At 47.7% G+C, this 16,413-nt stretch overlaps 1 protein-coding gene across 6 annotated transcripts in view; it reads left to right on the top strand.

Moving 5' to 3' along the window:
* Positions 1-16,413, top strand: part of LOC116949693 (neuronal-specific septin-3-like) — a 209,394-nt gene that overhangs the window by 147,206 nt on the left and 45,775 nt on the right. Inside the window, exon 1 of one of the 6 annotated variants that reach the window (XM_076072335.1) lies at positions 11,870-11,982. The exons of the other annotated variants lie outside the window; for them this stretch is intronic. Coding sequence (XP_075928450.1) covers positions 11,904-11,982 — 79 coding nt within the window. The 5' untranslated portion in view covers positions 11,870-11,903. Of the gene's footprint in view, positions 1-11,869; positions 11,983-16,413 lie in introns of those variants that run through there. 6 annotated transcript variants of the gene reach the window in all.

The raw sequence follows: 16,413 nt of genomic DNA, 5'->3' as shown, positions 1-16,413 counted from the left end.
GCTTATGGCATCTGGTAGTCCATCAGTTCCGATTTGGGCAGGCCTGAATCTGCTGATGAGACGCTGTATGTCAAAGCTGGACTAGAGTTTGCTTGTACTGAGTCAATGCCGCTGATGTTAAACACTCCCAGAATACCGTGGGCCCGATGGGTTGCTTCAAGAATACTTTTATAATGTTTTCATGTGGAGAGACACATCTATGAAGGGACATTGTCTGCTTATCTGTTTTCGTGCTATAAGAACGACTAGCTTTACTACCCAGCTTCGCCCGAGATCTGGATTCTTTTCTCGGATTAATACACGGCCTATGCGGTGGGTGGTGGGGTGTGTGACGTCAGCAGGCACACAGCGTAACGCTGCCGCATGCGGGTGACATCACAGATGAGACGTCACCGCTCACTTGCCGTGCAAAATATATGCATTACTGCGCCCCGCCCCCCCCCCCCCCCAAATACAAAAGTCTATTTTTATACTTTTTGCATTGTGTCCAGTATGGAATCTACCCACATGCCACATTTCAAGTTTGTTGCATGTTGGGAAGTATGCTAAACATTTCGAACAGACATATCATGTCTTCCTGCGCAAATGAGCATGTGGTGGGCCTTAACAAGTGGTGGAAATTCCACATTGTCATGGTCGGGACCAGTCTATCCATGGTTGCTCTGGCGTTATTCCACAAGTAATTTGAAACATTCCCATATTGCCCGGAGTATATAATTTGATTTACGGTGAAGAATGGCTGATTTAAATATATTGCCTCATCGCATTCTCCAGTTTTTCTCTCAGCTCCTTATTTTGTTTAATTCTAACCGTTGAACGTGCAGCGTTATTTGTACGTGCTTAAAACTGGCAGTTTACTGTTGCAGTCGCACTGCCAGGGATTAAGCGCTCGATTGTCTGCGGGATGCAGCTCAAGCCAACAGAAGTCTTTCTCTAAAACGGTCTCGGTCCAAATTAATACGGAGTAATCTTTGTATCGGGGAAAAAATAACCCCCTAAGAAACGGTAACTCTGGTTGGTTTTTAGGCCCTTCGTTAAAACACACGTTATACATACTCTTTGGTTCCTTCGGTAAAGTCACGTAGTTAGAAATGAAATAAAATAAAGCAAATCACGACGTTTCGATCGCAACACAAGTGGTGTTGCCATCGAAACGTCGTGATTTGTTTGTTCAATTCTAACGTGACTTTACCGAAAGAACCAAAGAGCATGGATTCCTGCAGTCACGAAAGCTTCAAATCAAAACACGTACACAATGTGCAGCACTTGCATCAATACGCTGCCGGACAAGGGCCTCCCTCCACTGTGTGTCGACCTGACTGCCGTTCAGAGTAAAGGTAATCTAGAGGTTAAACAGCGGCGCAACGATTTCACACTGAGCTCTCAAGCTGGTAACCAGAGTTAATTCAATCTCCCGGCGATGGCAAGCAGAAGCGCTGCGCAATATCAGGACCGGTGCTCAGCCGCCCCTTCACCAACAACCACGCTCCGATCGTCTGGGCGGCCCAGGGGTTCCTGAAGACGCGGGGCAGGATGCCGTTTGGCGGGGCCCCGTTAATCATGAGCACAACAAACACAGGCCTGGTGAGGGTACCCTTCTTTTGTATGACACCCGTGAGCAAATTGCTGGCTCTCCCCCCATCCTCCTCTTCCTCCCACTCCTACTGGACATCTGTGAAAAAGAGCTTCATAGCTCATCGGATTTCTCCAGGATAAATACAATTTTTTTTTATGCGGGTTAAAAAAAAATCAACTCGCATCATGGCACCGAATGACAAACGGCTGCGAATTAATGCGGTAACATATAATGCACGTTCTCCACCGAAACGTACAGAGGGGGGTTCCAATCGCTAGAGGCGATCACGTTGCCGGCCACAGCAGCGCTGATTGTGAACCGTAACACGACGGAATTGCGCGGTGATTCAGGCCTGAAGCTGCCGTGTGTGTGTGTGTGTGCGCGTTAACAACGCGTGGTCACAATTAGTGACAGTTCATTCCTAGAGGTTAATGTTCAACAGCTGCTGCGTGCTCTGTGTTCCCAAATACTCGCCCGATGGTTGTTTGTTTCTTTCCCCCCGGCCAGTCAGATAGGTATGTACATTTTGTGTGTGTGTGTGCGCGCACTTTACTCAACTAAATAGTCGCAAATTGTTTCCATATGAAGTATGGGCGCAGTTACCGCAAAGTCAAAATTCCCATAAGATGGAGTTGAGCCAGCGGCTCAAAGTGTGGAATTGACATGCCCTTGGCATCGAGTGGTTCCTGTGTTCCAACGTATTTAATGGTTTTAACTAAGTCTGTGATAATAAAACGAATATGCAAACCTTTGCACGTATTGGGTTCTGATTCCAGTTACCCGCAGTGAAAACTGGTCACAATGCCTTGGGGTTCCAATTAGGATTGGGTGGGTGCTCTTTTACGTTTGTTGACTCTGATCCAGTGGTGGAAATTCCGCATTACTCTGCAAGCCCCATTGTATTCGTAGAACGACGACCGTTGACTTCCTTTCAAAGTGGTACTTCATTCTCTTTGGTTCTATTCGGTAAAGTCACGTAGGTAAAAATAAAATAACAAAAAAATCACGACGTTTCGGCCACAACACAAGTGGCCTTCATCAGGTGAAGGGACCGGACTGTCCAGAGGACAACGTTGGAGTGAAGACAGCCAAGCCCAGGTCGCGTCCTTTAAGCTGTGTGGGAAGAAAACAAAAAAACGCCTTGACAAAGGAATTAGCATAAAATGATGTACTGGACCGGCACGGTGGGGGGGGGGGGAGTTTACATAATGTTGGTGTGTATTTTTACCTACGTGACTTTACCGAATAGAACCAAAGAGCATGGATCCTTGCAGTCACGAAAGCTTCAAATCTAGAATTGGTACTTCATTTGTTCAAATCTGCACGTATGAGCAGTCGAGTCCCTCCCCAACGGCAAATGTAATTTGTAACCTCATGATTTTGACTGTATTCAATTAATAAGGCTGAGATGACCTAAAGGAGGCCCCCTTGATGCGCAGTTACTGGGATTGTAAGCGCAGTGCTCTATCTACTGCGCCCCTGCTCACGACAAACGCGCGTACACAAATTGCAGCCACATGCCAGCGGATGTGAAGCGATTAAAACTCGGCGGCTGATTTGACATCCTTTGGAAAACAGTATTTGTGACCTAAGTGGTCAGCGCTGACCCAAAGTGACCCCCCATGACCTTTGTGAGGTTTCGTTAGTCTGTCGCCTAGGGCCAATGCCCTATAACTCCTCGCCCTGTCACAAGCTTACAGCTGCCTGTCCGTCAAGGAGCAGATGGCATGCATTTTTTGTTGTTGTTGCTGGTCCTTTCACGGGAAGGGCAATGGTAAAGTTCAGTTTGGCTAATTTGCCCGTATTAATGGCCTGGGAGATATAAATGGCAAGCACCGGAGCCTGCTTAACAGTGGAATTGTTCAGAGACTTTTGGCTCAAATACATTGGTAGAAAGGGAATGTTTGATCCTAGAGGTCATTATGGGTTGTTTTACACAACGTTTTTGTTGGAGAGATTACGACTCACTGGTTTGGGGCCAGGGACTGTGCATTTTTTTGTTTTCAAAAGAAATGGCATTTTCATTGGTTGCTTCAACACCTGTTGGAGTTGTTGTTTAAACTGGCAGTCTCGGATTTTACTTCACTTCAGAATAGTATATAACGGGGGTATTTGTCTTAACAAAATAAAAAAAACATACTATTAAAATGTACATTACTTTTGCGCACATTCTTATATAATGTACAGTGTAAACTATTCCATTTGAATTTTAATAATTTTATGAACTCACATTTTTTTTACCAAATTCAAGACAAATCAAAACAGCCCTTTGACAGACAGTGAATCGGAGGAATGTGATTGGACTTTTTTTTCTGGAGAGTGAGACATTAATTTCAAGATGGCACAAAATCTCACAAAGCCACACTTTTTGAGCAAACAAACAAATACGAAATATTTATCGTCATGAGCAACCTTCTTGAGTGAGCTGGCATGATTCAGAGAATGCCAGAGTGTTTTCACTACGAAGACATATGATTGTAAAAGATTATTGATGCTTTGGGTTTTTTGTGTAAATCAGTTTCATGGTAATTGACTGCAATCGTTTGAAGATATAACTAATAATATGCCCAGGATGCATTGCTGAAAACCAGAACGTAAAGCGAAAGTACTTAAGCAAAGAAATTTGGATGGTGGATCGTAACGTGGTATAATAACAAAGCAGACGACGCTCAGTAACCCATTGCGCATCTATACTGGACAGCCATCGGTGTGAAAAGCAAGTATGTTTTGGCGATGACGTGAGGGGGCCTGAGTCCAGCAGTGGATAGACAATGGCTGCTGATGACATCTAATTTATTTATTTCAGTTTCCAGGCTTAATTGGCATGGTTTACCAATGTAGCATATGCAGTTTATCTCCATATGTATAAAAGGCAAAATTGTGAATGTGTGTCTGTTCAAAATGTTTAGCGTACTTCCCGACATGCAATAAACTTGAAATTTGCCTTGTGGGTACTTTCCAGACTGTACACCATGCAAAAATTATAAAAATACACGCATTTTTTTTGGGGGGGGAGCTCAATAATGCATATTTTTTTTGCACGGCAAGTGAGCTGTGACGTCAAATCCGTCACGTGACCCGCGCACGTGGAAGCGTAACGCATTGTAGTGTAGCGGTTAGCGCTACGCCGCGCTACGAACCCGGCGACCCGAGTTCGATTCCCGCTCACGGCCACCACCGGTGACGGTTATTTCAACCGGTCTTGGGCCTCCCCTAGGTCGACTCAGCCTCAAACGAGTAACTGGTGTGGTGTGTAAACATCGCTACTAGGAAGACAAAGGCGGCCAGGCGTGGTGCTGGCCACCCACCCCCTCGTGTGCTGTTCTGGCCTTCATAGGTGCTCGCTAACAGCACTTGCCCCTACAGGCTACACGGGGGATCTTTGTATTCTTTGGTTCTTTCGGTAAAGTCTCGTCCCTTCACCTGATGAAGGCCGCTTGTGTTGTGGCCGAAGCGTCGTGAGAATTTAATTGTGTTATTTTATTTTATCAATTTATTATTTTATTCTCATTCTACGTGACTTTACCGAAAGAACCAAAGAAGATGAATCCTTGCAGTCACGAAAGCTTTAAATCGAGATCTTTATCTTTATTCTGTGTGTGGGAGGGGACTGCGTAGCGATTCGCGCGCTGCGCTACAAACCCGGCGACCCGAGTTCGATTCCCGCTCACGGCCACCACCGGTGACGATTATTTTAACCGGTCCTGGGCCTCCCCTAGGTCGACTCAGCCTCAAAACAAGTAACTGCTGTGGTGTGTAAACATCGCCACTGTAGAGACAAAGGCGGCCGGGCGTGGTGGATCCAAGTCCCGGGCGAAGCCGGGTAGTACAGCTAGTTTATATATATATGACCCTGTCACAGGAATGTTTAATTTCCATCACTGGCTTAAGGCCACCAACAACATGAACATTACCTATTTTGCCATTTATTTTTAATTCAATGAAATGCCATTTATTTATAATTTCATGACATTCCATTCATTCGGTACACACACACACATATACCCAGCGTAATTTCTGCCACGTCAATTTTTAGACAAGGCAGATCCTATCGGGAGTACGTGCATTGTCTACCCATGTGGTCCTGCTTTTTTATCTCGGGAAAATATACAATATTTATTTTACGTGTGCTTGTATACATTGGTGACGCTGGCAGACAGTGGTCTTTTATTTCCAAGAATGTCACGGGGACCTTTAACATCCACAAAAGGGGGGGTGGAGGGCAGGCGCCGCTGATGAACACAATGCCTGCAGTGCGTTATCCAGAGGCCCCATTTTAAAGGGCTGCAGGCTTCACCTCCAGAATAGAATAAAAACACATTTTTAGCAACCTGTGTATCTTACCTCTGTATCGATGCTGGAAATTGCACGGCAGTACAATGCAACAAATCCCAGCCTCTGGGGACTGAGATTTAGCTTTTTATTGAACTTTGTTTTTTTTTTAACCAAGGTGAGTCTCATTTTGCAAGCGTGACCTGAGACATTATTCTGCCAGTAGTGGGGAAGGTGGGGGGGGGGGTGTTGCGATGATTGCCATGTGTTATCCCACTTCAGTAACGCGCGGTGTCATTTTCAAACGTGACAAATTTTTGAGCCTGATGCCGTCGTCGCACGCTTGCGGGTGACGTCGGGCAATCTCTGACGCCCGCTGCCAAGTAGCCTCCGCGCACCATTGCGGCCACTGCACCGCGTGCCGGCGGACACGTGGAAAGCTCGGACAATTGGGGAAAATCTCCGAGAGAAATTAAAGCTGCGCAACGTGCACAGACACCGTGCCCGTGTGTGGGCGGTCAATTGGTCGGGGTGGACACGCTACGCCGTATTGCACATAGACATTGCCTCGTTGCGTGCCCACGGGCCCTTTGTGGCACGCGTGCTAACGACGCGAGCGGGTCTTGCGTCGCGAGCAAACGCACCGCTCTGGACTCGCCCCCTGACGCCAGTCTGAGAAGCCCGCAGGCACACGAGGAAGCTCGATTTTTTTTTTCAAATGTATTTATTTCCGCGCAGGGTTGATGCTTGTCGTCGACAAAGGCAAGAGGCCGCCGTTGTAATTTTGGAGATAGGCGCTTGCGGAATGTGAGCGGTCCGAGCTATCTCGCCGCGTCTGCCTCCTGCCCTCCCCTCCCGTCTTGTCTCTCAGTCCGTCTCTCTATCGCGCGACTTCTCTTTTGTCTCCGTCTCTCCGCATGTTGAGTTTTTAAATGGGCACCTGAGGCGAACCCCTAATTCACGTGTTTTACATTCTGACTTGGTGTTATCTACCCAGTTAATTGCTCGATAATGTTGGGGGGGTGGGGGGGGCTTTCACTGCCAGGAGCGGTTGCTGCGATGCCCCTGGACGCCCCTGGTCTTCCATCCAGTGGAAAATATCGCACGATTGTCATCTCCCCTTGGGGCCCTTCAGAGGCGTTCCATTGCGGCGATAGGGATGTCGAAAGAGTTGACAAGGCGTACCTTTGTGCCGAAAGTTTTTTTTCGTGAAGGAAATAATTACCCGCCAATAAATTACTCACAGGCCAATTAAGGCACTTTAGGCTCCTATTTGACGACGCTATTTTGCGTGCATTTAGATAAATTGGGGAGGGATGAGTGGTTACATGGGGGTTAAACTGGTGTCAGTGGCAGGGTGCCTGGCTCCTCTGGCTCGGAGAGTATACGGAACGCATATCACTCAGATGGCTGCTGAATGGAACTTCTGACCGATTTTGCAATTCCGCGCCACTTTTATCCACGCAGATTGGAAGGCAGTCACAAAAAGTACGCCTAACCTGAACAAACGGCTCATGGGGTCATGGGTTGACTCAGCCTAGAATGTGTACCTGGTGCAGTGTGCAATTGTCAGCACTGACGAGGGGGAAAGAGTCCAGACATAGGGCTGGCAACTTACTAACGCTTCACGTGCCACAACACCCTTTCCCGTGCCTCTCCAGTATGTGCGTGTGTGTGTGTGCAGTGTATACATAACACTTTATCGCAGATCCCCTGTTTCGTGTGGGTAATTTAAAGGTAGAACGTGCAATCGATTTATCAAAACGTGGGTGCAATTTTCTGGAGAATGTCGTGCGTTTTATACACCAGGGGGCAGAGCAGCGGTGCGCTGGCTCGTTGCACAGCGCAGTAAGCACCTAGTGGTTCCGAGTTCGATTCCCGGTCACGGCGAAGTATCATTTCCGATTGATGATTTCTCAACCGGTCCTGGTACCCACAGCTCACCAACCCCGCAAGGACTGACAGCCGAAATACGGTGAAACAACCGCCATGACAGGCGCGGCATTTTGGAGGCCTTCGTCGTGAGTTCTTCATTCATCATTGGAGGAAAACAATCCTCCATAAACATTTTATTATGATGTATTAAATGACTATTTAAAAATGCCACGTGAAAATCGCATCAGCATTTAACACACAGGATTTATCGACCAATGTGATTCGCAATATAATTTTTGTTTTAATATTCTTTGGGTCTTTCGGTAAAGTCACGTCGATGGTTCAAAGAAAATGAAACACAAAACTACGACGTTTCGATCACAACACAAGCGGTCCTCATCTTTCCTCCTGATGACGATCGTGTTGTGTTGTGATCAATGCGTCGTAGTTTTTTGTTGTTGTTTTCTTTGAACTTATCTACGTGACTTTACCGAAAGACCCAAAGAATATGAATTCCTGCAGTCACGAAAGCTTTAAGTCAATAACATTCTTTTGTTCAAATCGCTCGAGCAAAATGTGTGTCAAACACTCTCCTCCAACCAACGCGGCCAATTAAATCCCACGTCTTGATTGTATGTATTAAAATTGGGCGAAAGAACAGCGTTCTTTAATCATCATGGGAGGAACCTGTGCCACAAGTGCCCCCGTTCAGAGTATCGGGTGTCCATCCCCACTCTGACTCCCTCCCCTCTCCCCCCCGCCGCCTACTGCGACAACAGACACCGCTCCATGCCGTGTCGATGCCCCGATGCAGCCTCTTCCTCCTTAATCCTCATCTTTGCTCACCCTTTGGTCCCGTTTGTCTGTTCATTTCCCATACTTTCTCTTTGATATTCTCTCTCCCATTCTCTTTGTTACATTGACTCTACTCCCCTTCCCCATGGTGTGCCACGGGGTAAAAAAGCTGCTCGTTTCAACTCAATCTGCGGACCAATCGCGATGTATGTACTGTACCGTACGTTGAACTTATTTCGCACCGTACGTAGCCAACTATGCTAATTGGAGGTGCAGTGGCAGAAAGGTATGGTGTCGATCAAGAGGTCCTTCTACACCGTGCCATCCATGCACCAGTACGGGTGCACCTCCCATATGAATATCAGGACGGGCCAGAGCTTTGGTGATGACTCATATGAAATGTAGGATTTTTCGATTTGCAAAAAAATGTGGGATAATTTTACAGCGCGCCTGGAAAATCTTTCACCGAGCTGTTATTTCCCAGAAGCTGGCACGTAACATGATCCGGATTTTTATTTTTATTTGGAAGCAAGGTATTGGGTTCCAGAACTTGCGGTGTGTATATTATCGCTGGCCTCATAAGAGCAGCGTGTGTTATGAAAACTTATGATGCAATTCCTCGAATAGCATTTGCAAGCATTTGATCATTATAATAATAATGCAATTTACCGATGAAATCGTCACCAAGTCTCCAGTCAATATTTTGAGGAGGGTCCTGTGTGCGCATGTTTGGCCATTACTGAGTGTGTTGACATGTGAGAGAATACCAGAGGACCTGGAGAAAAACCCCACACGTATGATTGGATGGCATTCAAAGCTTCACACAGATGGATTAACTCAACTTGCTGGCATTTCCTTCAATGACATGCATTGTGAGAAACCGAAGTTAATTCTACTAATGCTTTAGCCCTTACAGCTACAGGAATTCTGTTTTCCATCTCAGTCACATTCCTTTTCACCATCATTTACATTTCCCCCACGAGTTTTCGACAGTTACTTCCAATTATGGCTGAGGGCCCAAGTGTTGGCGTTAAGGTAGAAGAAGAGTTTGTATGATGGCTTGCCTCGTCCATTAATTAAAGGTTTAACTCTGGCGTGAGTCTTGCATCTTACAAATATTGTATTTGCAGAGGTAACAAAGTAAAGCCCAGCAAATTGCTTGCTCGAGCCACTGCTGGTGGAAGGGTCTCCACTAGAGGGAGCTCCATAGAGCCCCTTGAGATATTTTTTGGCCCAATATTTCATGCTGGAAGAGTTGTGAGTACCCACACGGTGGCGAGATGTTAACTCCCTCACCTGGTATGCAGGCGGAGTTTGCATGTCTCTCTCTCCGTGGCCGTGTGGTTTCTTTTCTCTGGGCTTTTCCCTTTACATTTAGAAACAACACGCGTTTAGAGTATTTGGTTGCTATAGATTTCCACGTGGTAAGCCACTTTGTTGAGCTATTATTTGTGATAGCCAGGTCGCGTTTGAAAAAGAGCTATGTAGCTGAGTGGGCCTTAGCTGGTATAAAATGAAAATAGCTTGTGTAGCTGAGTGGGCCTTAGCTGGTATAAAATGAAAATAGCTTATAGCTGTTATTTAGACTCTCTGTGTCTCTCTCTTTCAATGCCTCTCTCTTAGATCTCTCATGCTCACATGTCCGTTGCATTGCACTCTCATGCCCTTTGGATTGCACTCTCATGCTCACATGTCCGTTGCATTGCACTCTCATGCCCTTTGGATTGCACTCTCATGCTCACATGTCTTTTGCATTGCACTCTCATACTCACATGTCCTTTGTATTGCACTCTCATGCCCTTTGGATTGCACTCTCATGCTCACATGTCCGTTGCATTGCACTCTCATGCCCTTTGAATTGCACTCTCATGCTCACATGTCTTTTGCATTGCACTCTCATACTCACATGTCCTTTGTATTGCACTCTCATGCCCTTTGGATTGCACTCTCATGCTCACATGTCCGTTGCATTGCACTCTCATGCCCTTTGGATTGCACTCTCATGCTCACATGTCTTTTGCATTGCACTCTCATGCTCACAGGCCCTTTGGATCACACCCGTTGGGTTGCACTCCCTCGTCGAGGAGGCCGCTCTCCTTTTCTACAGTTACACGCTAATTTTCTCACGTTAACATCGTGCTAATATCTCACATCAGCATAGCCACTTGCGTGCCCTCTCTGCTATCTTACAGTTCCACGCTAATGTCTCACGTTAACACCGCTAGCCCCGGCCACTTCTTTATGACCCTTGAGCTACACCCATTTCAAACCTTTTAAAAACAGTCGGCCTCAGCAGTAGACCCATCGCTCTCCCACCCGATGACTCACGCTTCTGTTGTGCCCGAAGCGTCGTGATTTTATTTAATTTAAATACCTACGTGACTTTACCGAGAGAATCAAAGAGTATAGTTAAAATAGTTTAGGTTTAACTCACCACTCACCGCGTGGTATAACAATGTTTTATACTCCTGGGTGGACAGAAGCGGTGGGGGGGGGCGGGGGGGGCGGGAGAGATTTAATAAACTTGGCCCCATTGTTTGGACTGCTACCACCAGGAGATCAAATCGAACCGGCGACTTCTGGATTGCACGTCCAGTGTGCTGACCGTTACACCGCGGCCGCATCGCTCTTTGCGGAGGAAATTAGTGAGCGTGAAGGTGACATTGCGGCTGTTTGGTCTGACAGCACCTGAGTTACATGTCACGCACCGTGCAGTCGCCGCGGCATGCACATACACTCCGTCGGCTCGGAGACAGTTCCACGTCGGAGTTCTCTATGCAATTGTTGTACGAGTATGGAATCACTGGCGTGGAAATGTGGACTGGATCTCTCTCCAAAGAGCCCGGAGTTTGAGCGAGAACTCCGGGCTCCATTTAGCCCGAAGAGCGTGTGCGTCCCCTGCCAAAACACAACACTCGTTGAGTGGGCGCGCGTGCGTGTAGTGGCGGGCTATTGTGTGCGCTTGCCGCGGCAGCGTCCCCCACTGCTCCATCCGATCGCTGGACCACCGGCATCGCTGCGAGGAGGGCGGCTGACGGGGCCTTTTCAGGGTTTCGGGGGCAGAGCTACGAATCCCACACTTTTGCCATCGTGGTGCTCCTGCTCTCTGGAGTCGGACCGCGCGTCAACGCGGGAGGGCAGAACCCGATCCCAGAGAGCGCCGCCATGAAAGCAAAACGCGGAAGTTAATTTGAGCTCGGAACGCGGACCTGAGTCGGACGGAACGGCGCGCCGTGGCGGCGCTCGTTGGGGGCAAAACCCCGCCGCGCTTTGTTCGCGGCGAGCCCCGGTGGTGGCTGCACCACGCGCGGGGGGATGGGGGGGGATGGGGGGGGGGATGGGGCTCCCCCTCGTTGCTGCTCTGACTCCCTCGAGCAAGAGCGGAATGAGGGACAAGCACAACACGTCAAGGGTGGACGCTGCCGTGCCCCGTGGAGGCTTTCATCCGGCAGTGGATTGTCAAGGTTCTGTGAATGACTACCAGTGTGCCTAATTGGTGTGACTTACTTCTCTCGCACGATGTGTAGTGTTGGCTTCTTCTTTTTTTTAAATCAACGAGTAAGCATGTGGCTGGCCCTGATAGGTGCTCACCAACAGCACTTTCCCCAACAGTTTGTGTCCTCTACGAAAGGGATCCCTGTCTTTGCTATGTGTGTCTGTGTTCTGCGCTCAATAGCTTGCCATGCACAACGTTGGAAAAAAAACCCCTAAATATTGCGGGAGGTTTTATCGGAGGCTCTACGACACATTCGGCCACTATTGAGTTGTCACTTAGCCAACAGGGTGACGTGTAACATAGTATTGACAAGGCTCGAGTATTGCAACTCGTCGCTCTACGAGACGTCTGGCAAAAAAATCATTACCAAGCTGCGGCGTGTACGAAATTATTTTGGCACGTGTGTCGTGACGGGTGCTGCAAGATCCGACCGTGTCCGCCCAGTGCTGGCCGAGCTGCATTGGCTTCCAGTTGCCGAACTAATACATTACGAGGTCGCGCTTGTTACACACAAAGCGCTTGCCACAAATGAACCACAATACCTTGCTGATCTCGTCAAGGAGCATGAACCCATCACGGGAACTTCGGTCATCCTCGCAGCGGCTTTGGCTAGCCGTCGAACAAAGACGGTCACTGCATTGCGCACTTTCAGATCCACTTCTGCAGCCGTCTGGAATGCTCTTCCGATATTGGGAATTTACTGGAGCTATGCACGTTTAAATTATCTAGATTGAAATCTCATTTCTTTTGACCTGCTTTTTGTTAAAGTGATTTAAAAGGTCACCAACCCTCTATGCGATTCCCTTGTGCCCACGAAACCGAATAATAATTTGCAGTAGTAGCACCTTTACAGTTACACAATGCGATTGGTTAGCTTTTAATAGGTTAATTGTATTGCTCACATTGTGACTTCTTAACATCGAGCGGCCAACAAAAAACCAGCACTCTTAAACTTGTGATAGACTCGAGCGAGTCCGTTACTTGAAATGAGCAAGGTCATAAGACGATGGGAGGGAATTCAGATCTGCATTACGGTGAGCGAGTGGTTGCGTGATTGACTACGTGCGTGAGTGGGGTAGTTTATTGTTGTGATCTGCAGTGGTGTGAGTTAGTGTGTGAGTGAGTGTGTTGTAATGACTTGCAGTGTGGTGAGTAAGTGGGTGGTTGAGTGAGTGAGTGTGTTGTTGTGACCTGCAGTGTGGTGAGTGAGTGAGTGGGTGAGTGTGGTGAGTGAGTGGTTGAGTGAGTGGGTGAGGGTGGTGAGTGAGTGGTTGAGTGAGTGAGTAGGTCAGTGTGTTGTTACGACTTGCGGTGTGGTGAGTGGGTGGTTGAGTGAGTCAGTGAGTGGGCGAGCGTGGTGAGTGAGTGGGTGAGTGTGTCGTTGTGACCTGCAGTGTGTGATGGTGGTTGAACACAGTGTGGAGGAGACGAAGCAGCCAACCTAGTAGACTGAGTCCTCAACATGGGAGGCAAAGCAAAGCGAGTGACGTTCACAGGAACAGTCACCGCGGTATAACAACTATCATTGACAAAGATTTGCAATGATCGCACGGCGAAAAGAAAAAGACTGAAACATGTTGGGCATCCCCTTTTGAGGTCGAGCTGTACATCATTATTGCAGATACCTTATCGATTTGAATCCAGCAGAAATGACTTTTGCGATGTAACGACGACGGCACCTCGCGATGCGACGCATGCCTCGCAGCTGCGCGCGTTCTGGAGACACAGGCTGGCTTTTGTCGGCCGTGGTATGCGCCGTGTAATTTGTGGGGGGGGGGGGGGGGGCCCACCGTGAACTTCGGCATTGTGCGGTGTTCGCTTGATAAGCCGCGTCCCATGCTGGTAGCGGAGGGGTTATAATCAGTCTTGCCGCGCGTTTTTTTCTCTCCGCTCTCACCCAGTCGACCTTCACGCTCCATCGCCCCCCACTGCCCCCCCCCCTCCCCCCGCGCTGTCCCTCGGCGTGTCCGTTGTCGTGACGCCCGCCCTCATTGTTGTCAGCGGCCTTCGCCCAAATCAAAGCACGAGGGGTGGAGAGTGCCGGTGTAGCGGTGGACGAGACATGGCCGATTTATGAGGAGAGGGGGGGGGGGCGGTGAAGGGGGGGGGGCTATTAACGGAACAGTCCGGTGTCGTTCATTAAGTCACGTTCAAATAAAAGCACAACAAATCAGAACACGAGCCAGTGTTCGCTAAATTAGCCACGGAAAATCCCGCTGAGGTTCATGAATACAGACACTAATTAACATACATGAAATCACTTCTTTAAAACTGCGTTTTGTGCTTAGTTTGTTGTTCTTCCCCCGCACCTCCGATTAGCATGGTTGCGTACGTGCCACGCGAAAGAAGTTCAACATACATCCATGAATGCAATTTAAAGTGATAAAGTGGACACCAAAATAGCAGTTGGGGCAGCGCAGTGGTTCGTGAATTTTGCTATGAACTCGGCTGACCGAGTTAGATTTCTGGATCGGCTAATGTGAGGTGCAAGTAAACGAAACAATTTTTCATTTACCAGGTAAGGCCCAATGAGCTATATAGATTTTTTTTTCAGCAGCGGCTTGGCGACAAATGATAGTCAACAAAATGGCTCATCACGTAGAAATTTATAGCAGCCAAATACTCTAAAAGCACGTTTATTCTAAACGTGGAGGGAAAAACTGGAGGATCCAGAGAAAAATCCACGTGACAACGGGCAGAACAAGGACACTCCAAATATAGAGCAGGTGTCAGGGTCAGGTTCGAACCCACGACCTCCTGTATACCAGGCGAGGCAGTTAACACCGCGCCACCATAGCGCCCTCGTGATATTTGAAACAGGGCCCCACGTTTCACCAACCGTCACTGGCCAGTGCGTTGAGGTATGACCCTCCCACGAGCAAAAGTCACGGCGAGGTCTTCATCCACGTATGAGTAACACCTTCAAAATATGTCCGTGCCCAATCAAGTCCTGGTTGGTGCTAATCTTTATAGAGGGCTCTGAACCAGTGGTGGAATTTCCACACTCCTATGGTGGGGACCAGCTTATCCGTAGGACAACTGTCAATTTGACTTGAGTCAACGTGCTTCTCATTTTATTACTCACGGCGGAAGGATGAGTTGTGTCAACCCTCGGCCAGGATTTGAACTCTGTGCCAACGCTACTTGTCCGGTAGTAGTAACGAAGCCACACTTAGATGGTTTCGATTTTCATTGCAGGTGGCTTGCTATTTGGACTTTAAAATTAGGACTTCAGCGGTCTATGCTCGTAAGTGATGTTCTGCTTCATGGGACCTCCTTTGCCAGTACCAAAATTTGATGATAGGTTTTTCCCCTTTTTTCTGGCAACAAAGCGGTGTTTTGGCGTCCTCTGGTCGAACACCGTTTTGAGACGAGGCTCAAATGAAAGCTGTCTATGGTGTGGACCAATCAGTTTCAAAGACAATTAACATATTATCAGAGTATGTTTTTTGTTTGCATTCTGACCACAAGTATTGTGGTTAATGCAGACATGATTCCTTGTAAAAGGTTTCAGTTTGGTGTTTTAACATCTTAACGCCTGTTTTGTTGCCAGAAAAAAAGATTGAGAAAACCTACTATCTTATCTGATGTTCTGCTGCTCGATGAAGATCCACGCCGCAGTTGGCGGCGTGCTTTCGTAATTCCCGACGAATATAACAGGGCGCTCAGAGAAATCGAACCATCGACTCGGCACTAACTGGATCAGGGTGGTGGGTGTACAGACCGCCAGTCGGTCTGGCTGCATTCGAACTGTCTGTGCACTTCGGCAGTGTGCGCAATGGCTCCGTACAATAATGTCGTGTTGCTTACTTCTGAGTCAGCAGAGGTGTTTCTTCTTCTTCTTATTCTTCTTCTACTTCTTCTACTTCTTCTACTTCTTCTTCTTCTACTTCTTCTACTTCTTCTACTTCTTCTACTTCTTCTTCTACTTCTTCTTCTTCTACCAGAGCGGGCATGTATCCCTTCCCAAAAAAGCAGCGGCCAGCTGTTCATCAGTATCCGTATATAAAATATAAATGACAATAACATTTTAATGGCCCTTTTGGTCATCCACTGCCACGTTCGTCTTGGAGGTTTGTTTTGAATATACTTCATACTCCACCGTGTTTTGGTCAGCGATGGCTCGTGAAGGGGTGGCCCGGAACCGGAGCTAGTTCAACCACGCCACTGGATCCGTCTAACTGCGTCCAGAAACCGTATTTTTCTTCCGTCCAAAAAAGGTCTCATGCCAAAGCTTCATACTCTTGATCATCTATCTAGATCTAGTTTAGCCTTCTCATCTTACTCCTACACACCCCCTGTTCTTCATGGAAAGTAACATCAAGGCTTTGTGTGGAATGCAAGCCAATACCATATTTCAGAATGTCAGTTAAGAGTGCAAAGGACACAACACACGCGC

This window comes from Petromyzon marinus, chromosome 37 (genome assembly GCF_048934315.1).
Source record: "Petromyzon marinus isolate PM22_M1 ecotype Great Lakes invasive population chromosome 37, UKy_Petmar_22M1.pri1.0, whole genome shotgun sequence".
NCBI classification, from domain to species: domain Eukaryota; kingdom Metazoa; phylum Chordata; class Hyperoartia; order Petromyzontiformes; family Petromyzontidae; genus Petromyzon; species Petromyzon marinus.
This window is presented reverse-complemented; position numbering and strand designations above follow the sequence as displayed.